The sequence below is a fragment of the Nymphaea colorata genome, chromosome 7 (assembly GCF_008831285.2).
Source record: "Nymphaea colorata isolate Beijing-Zhang1983 chromosome 7, ASM883128v2, whole genome shotgun sequence".
Taxonomy (NCBI): domain Eukaryota; kingdom Viridiplantae; phylum Streptophyta; class Magnoliopsida; order Nymphaeales; family Nymphaeaceae; genus Nymphaea; species Nymphaea colorata.
The window spans coordinates 23,294,972-23,301,150 of NC_045144.1; the positions used below are offsets into that span (position 1 = coordinate 23,294,972).

A 6,179-nucleotide genomic window follows, 5' to 3' on the forward strand; every position below is an offset into this window, starting at 1 on the left:
TATCTTGGCATGGAGCTTCATGATGGATGGAAAAGCACCAGAATTGGACCTCTCATGCCTTCCTTCTATTCCTCAAGATTGTACTCCACTATGGAAGCCTTTTAAGTTGTTCCTTTTCATTTTTGCAGCATTAGTGGCCCTGTTATTTCTCATCAACATGGCTGGCATATCTTATTTGACAAAGAGGGAGAGGAAGCTCATGTCTGAGAATATAGACGGATGGGAGATGCACTACCCACATAGGCACCCCTACAGGAAAATCTACAGGGCAACTAAAGGTTGCAGGGAAGAGTTGGGCAAAGGAGGCTTTGGCAGTGTCTACAAGGTGTGCTGCCCAGAAGCGGAATCAAGGTTGCAGTGAAGAGAGTCTCAAATGGTTCAAAGCAAGGGATGAGGGAATTTGTGGCAGAAGTGTCAAGCTTGGGGAGGACAAGGCGTAGAAACCTGATCCAATTGCATGGTTGGTGTAGACGAGGCAAAGATCTACTCCTGGTTTATGAGTTCATACTGAATGGGAGTCTAGACTGTCATCGTTTTGAGATGGAAGGGAGCAGATTGAGTTGGGTACAGAGGTTGAAGATTAGAAAGGTAATTGCTTTTGGCTTGCTGTATCTTCATGAAGAGTGGGAGCAAGTCGTCATGCATAGAGATGTTAAAGCAAGTAATGTTTTGTTGGATGCTGATCTAAATGGCAAGTTGGGTGATTTTGGGCTTGCCAAACTGTATGACCATGGTACCAATCCCAAGACTACCCATGTCGTTGGTAGTCTAGGTTACATGGCGTCGGAGCTCTCTCACACCAGCAAATTAAAGATGAGCTCTGATGTGTACTCATATGGTTCCTTGCTCCTGGAGGTGGCCTGTGGAAGGAGGCTGATTGAGCCCGAAAGACCTTCTGAGGAGATGATTCTAGTGGAGTTGGTCCACTCTCTGTGGAAAGGTGGACGAGTACTGGATGCCATGGATAAAATGCTCGGAACGAGCTATGTGGAGGAGGAAGTAGAGCAGTGGTGTAGCGACATGGTGCCTGGTGTGGCAACTATGTTGATGTTTTGATATATTTGATTGTTATATTTGTAAGTTCCCCAAAGAAATTATAGGTATTGAATGAGTGCCCCCACCAGAAAAATGTTTTTGGCTCCACTAGTGAAGCAGACCTTGTGCTAAAGCTTGAACCACTCTGTTCACAGACTGCACCTGAATCAAGGCCAAACATGCGGCAATTGACTCAGTCTCTTAATGGGTATGTGCCGCTACAAGATCCAGAACACCAGAATCTAGGTATTCACGATCAAGGCATGAACCAAGTACTTCTGCAGCATCCATCTCCGGATCACGTATTGTCAACTTCAGCAAGCTCAGTCTCATACGAAAAGGCATTGTAAACCTCAGGAAACTCAGGCCCATACAGGAAGGTGTCATCTGCTCTGGCAAGGGTAACACTGGCATGTGACATATGAAGACAATTCTCAACACGTCATTTCCGAGGCATCGGTGGTAAAGTCATATAAGATCAGTGAATTGCCAAAGTAGCATAATAGCATATTTTGCTCAACTTTCATGGCTGTTATGTTGACAAGACCTCTGACATTATTTTCTGGAGCTGGTCCTGTGGGCCACCTACCTCAAGCAAAATGTTTGCATTATTTAGTACCAGCACTATCATATTAATACCACATAGCTGAGTTGATTTTTTTCCTGAACTTTTCTTCAGGGTGGTGTTTGAGTTCAACATTTTGAACCAGTCCACCGTCTTAATTTGCGAATTAAATTTAGAGGTCGATTTTCTCATTTTTGTATTGTTATATATTTACTTTGGTCATGCGTTCTACTTGTATGTTTTACCATTCTGGAAGGAATGAAATCTCTTGTTACAACACTTAAATTTTAGAAGAGGAAATAAAGCTAAATAGGAATTTTCAAGCTGGTCTGTAAAGATCTGATATTTTTGGATCTTGATTGAAAAATTGAATTTCTTTCCTTTTGAAACAGTTTTTGGCATCTTCGAACGTTGGAGGATTTGTTGCTTTTTGAGTGTCAATCACATTTCTTTCATATTTGACTTGATCCAAGCAATTTGATTTACATTGCAAGATTGGAAAGGATGATGGATGAATAGGATCGGCAACCTTATCTCTAACATGCCCCTTTGAAACAAACTCCATTTCAAGGACGCTTAGCATTTACTTGAGATAATGAAATCTTGGTATTGGTAAGAGCTTAGTAAAAATATCAGCCAATTGGTATCTTGACTGAACACATTTAATCTTAATTGTATTGTCTACCACCTTCTCTCTGACAAAATGATACTCAATTTCTATGTGTTATGTTCATGCATGGAAAACTGGATTTGCCGCCAAATATGTTGCTCCAATGTTGTCGCACCACAGAATTGGCTTCACAGTTTGAATTCCCAGACCTTTCATCAAGTTATTTAGCCATATCACTTCTAAAAGATCTCCTGCAATGGCCTTATACTCTACCTTTGTGCTAAATTTTGCTACTGTTTGTTGTTTGGTCGATCTCCAAAATATGATATTGTGTCCAATTTTTGTAACATAGCCACTAGGTCTTTGGTTGTCTGAGCACCCAGCCCAATCTGCGTTAGAGTAAGTAGATAAAACAAAATAATTAGATTTTGATATCTCAAAACCATGTTGTATGGTACCTTTAAGGTATCATAAAATTCTTTTGACATGAGTCAATTGAGTTGAAGTGAGCTGGTGCATGAACTGGCAAGCTTTTATTCACTGCAAAGGTAATATCTGGGCATGTTAAAGCGACATACTAAAGAGCTCTATGATTTGTCAGTATTGAGTTTCATTTTCCAATCTTTTGCCTTCGAGTTTGGATAGAGGAATATTTGGAACAGTAGGCGTGACACAAGATTTTGCATTCTCCATGTTTGCTCGCCTTCAAATATCTCGATATATTTTCCCTACACGAGAAAATTTCCTTTTGATGTGACACTTCAATGCCTAAGAAGAAATGTAATTTTCCATGATTTTTTATGGAAAAGGCTTGTCCAAAACTATGTATAATCCTTTTAATTTCCTAAGGATTATTTCCTGTAATAATTATATCATCTATATATATAAGCAGAAAGATGACTTTATCTTCGGTTTTTCTAACAAAAAGTGAAGTGCCAACTGATGACTCCATGAACCCAATTTCAAAAAGATATGCTTTGAGTCTTTCAAACCAAGCACGGGGTGCTTGCTTTAAGCCATAAAGTGCCTTTTTGAGGTGACGCACTTGGTGAGGCTTAGCAGTATTCTCAAATGTTGGTGGTGGAGTCATGAGAATATCCTTTTTTAGAATCCCATGAAGAAATGCATTGTTAAAATCCAATTGATGGATAGTCCAACCTTTGGACACAACAATAGAGAGGATGACCCATATAGTGGTAGGTTTTATCACTGGTCTGTATATATTTAATTCATTCCCTATGGCTATAACCTTTGGCCACACAAAGTCTAGCCTCGTAGAAAATAATGGTCCCATATAAACATCTTTTGATTTTAAAGACCCACTTACATCCGACTAGATTAACTCCCTTAGGTGGTGCAACAAGGACCCAAGTTTGATTTTTGTAAATGGCATCCATTTCACTTTGCATTGCTTTGATCCATCGTGGGTCTTTTAAAGCCTCCTCAAGACTTGCTGGTTCTCATTCTTTCAAAGATGTAGCAGCCATGTAAACCTTGGGTCACCTAGTTCCATCATGGGACCTTGTGATCATGGGCGAGTCCTGCTTGAGACATCAATGGTGAGATTTAGAGGAGATTGATCAATAGCATTTTCTTGAATCCCATAAGTATGACTTTTATCAATTGAATTTGTCGACTGGTTGTTTTGAGTCTGATCTTCTTCCCATAAATTTAGACTAGGTAAGACTATATATTTGGATCCATTTGGATTAGATCAGCTTTCTTGGAGTTGTCTCATTTTTGAGTTTGAACTGAAGGTCTAGATGATTGGAAATCCATTTTCCAAACATCCATTTCAGTGGTTGGAGAACCACATCTATGAAATAAAAAATTGGTCTCGTTGAAAACAACATGTCTGCTAATAAAGGCCATGTTAGTAATGGGAACCAAACATATGTATCCCTTATGACATGTCTCATAGCCAAGAATGACACATGCTTTGGATTTTGGAGAGAGTTTGGACTCTCTATATGGCACAAGAAAGGGATAGCATGTACATCCAAAAACTTGAAAATAATCATATTGAGGGATAGCTTTGAAAACAATTTGAAATGGAGACTTATTTTCAAGTTATGAACTAGGCAATCGATTGATGATGTGAATTGTTGTTTTGAAAGAGTCAACTCAAAAATGTTGAGGAAGAGATGCATGAACCATCATTCTTAAGTTGGTCTCAACAACATGAAGATGTTTGCCCTCCACAACGCCATTTTGTTAAGGCGTGTGGTGGCAAGAGAGCCATCTTTTTATTCCATTTGAGCTGAGAAAATTTGAGAAATCATTGCTTAGAAACTCGCCACCAGAATTGCATGTCCCAATTGTTTTTCCACAAGCATCTTAAAATTTTGAAAGCATGGCAGCATGTCAGATTTTCTAACAAGGGGAAAAATCCAACTAAAACATGAAAAGTCATCCACAATCAATAGATAACATTTGTAGCCTTCTCTAGAGCATGTTGGGGTAGGTCCCCAAAGATCAGCATGAAGTAAATGAAGTGGATGAATGCTAGTACTTAAATTAAAAGCAAATGGCAGTCAATGCATTTTAGTCAAGACACAAGTAGAACAGAAATCAAGTTTACTATCATTCAAAGGCACGATATTATTTTTTTTAGTAAATTCAATGTCTTCAAGTGAGAATGACCCAGTGGTTGGTGCCAAAGGTTGACTGGAAGACTTCTAGAATGTTGCAGAATAAGAGCACGCTTGGATCCTTTGCTGGCTTCATTAGTCCATATGTACAAACCATCCTTAGTTTTAACCTTGAAAAGAGCTGCCCCTGTCAGCAAATCTCTAACAACAAATCCATTAGCATCAAATTTCACCAAGCAATTGTTGTCTTTTGTAAAATGAGAGATAACATTGCATTCATTAACTGAAAGGAATGAGAGATTGAGTTGAGAATGAGCCACGTGGCAGGTCGCACCACTATCAGGGTACCAAGCATTGTTGCAACCTCCGTTTAGAGCCATGGCCATAAATGCCTTAGGTATGTCAAAGCACGTTTGCATAGTATGATTTCTACCCCCACAAAACTGACATATAACCTGCTGATTTTCTGAATTCTTTTGCTCTTTAGAGCTTCATCCAGCAGGGTAAGAATTCCTTCCATGGCTACTAGGCCTGGGTGGCAGGCCGGGACGCCACCAGGTACCCGGGACCCGGCCTGGTTCGGGCCCAGGTCCGGGTATTTGTTTTGGTCTATCGGGCTTTATCCCATTGTGCCCGACCCAGACCGTCATCATAACAGGCCCAGTCCGGGTTAAGCTAATGGGCCCGTTGGGGACCGTTAGGCCTGTTAGTGGTAGATAATGGATTCAAGAACGACTTAAAACTTTTACAATGGGGTTTTAGGGTTTTGATTTTTGAACAGAAGAAAGTTGTGCATTGAGTAACCTTGGCGCCACCACCGTCGCCGCACCACTGGTCTGCCACCTTCACCGTCGATCTCCAGTCCACCACTGGCACACCTCATGGCTTGTCTGCTGGACTAACAAGCGTTTGGGCCACTCTTCACCTCCCATTGCAGCAGGTAAGATCCTTCCCTTTATCTTTTGCTCTTCCTCTCCCTCTACCTCTCTTTGGCACTTTTTGGAACACCCAAACGAGTCACCCAAAATGTCGCTGATTGGTTTTGCCTTCTGTAGTTTCAGGTACCAACGGAACTTTTGGCTAATTCACATCTGTTGAATCGCGTAGCTGAGGAAGAGGTAAATACTTGATATGGCTTAATGTTCCCATCTTTCGTTTGTCCTCTGTTTTCTTTTCAGTCAGTTTTTAGACCTTCCTTCCTTCCTATATATGTTAGTTTTCTTTTTTCAATATCTGTTTTTTGCCATTTTCTTTTTGGATCATATGTTTCTTTTGCTACATCTGTTTCTTTTTTTTTTTGGTTCATCTGTCTCTTTCGATACATCTGTTTGTTTTTTTGGCACATTTGTGGTATGCAACCTGTTGTTTCAGCACTGGA

The 6,179-nt window shown here is 40.3% G+C and overlaps 1 protein-coding gene across 1 annotated transcript; it reads left to right on the plus strand.

Annotated features, from left to right (window-relative positions):
• The first annotated feature begins 390 nt into the window (after positions 1 to 390).
• Positions 391 to 1,056, plus strand: LOC116257229 (L-type lectin-domain containing receptor kinase SIT2-like). Its single transcript, XM_031633836.1, has one exon. It carries the CDS (start codon positions 391 to 393, stop codon positions 1,054 to 1,056), a length of 666 nt encoding a protein of 221 aa, XP_031489696.1.
• Positions 1,057 to 6,179: the final 5,123 nt, after the last annotated feature.

What these genes read in the sequence shown, in the direction of transcription:
- LOC116257229 (XM_031633836.1), top strand. Translation starts at nt 391, where the DNA reads ATGAGGGAATTTGTGGCAGAAGTGTCAAGCTTGGGGAGGACAAGGCGT.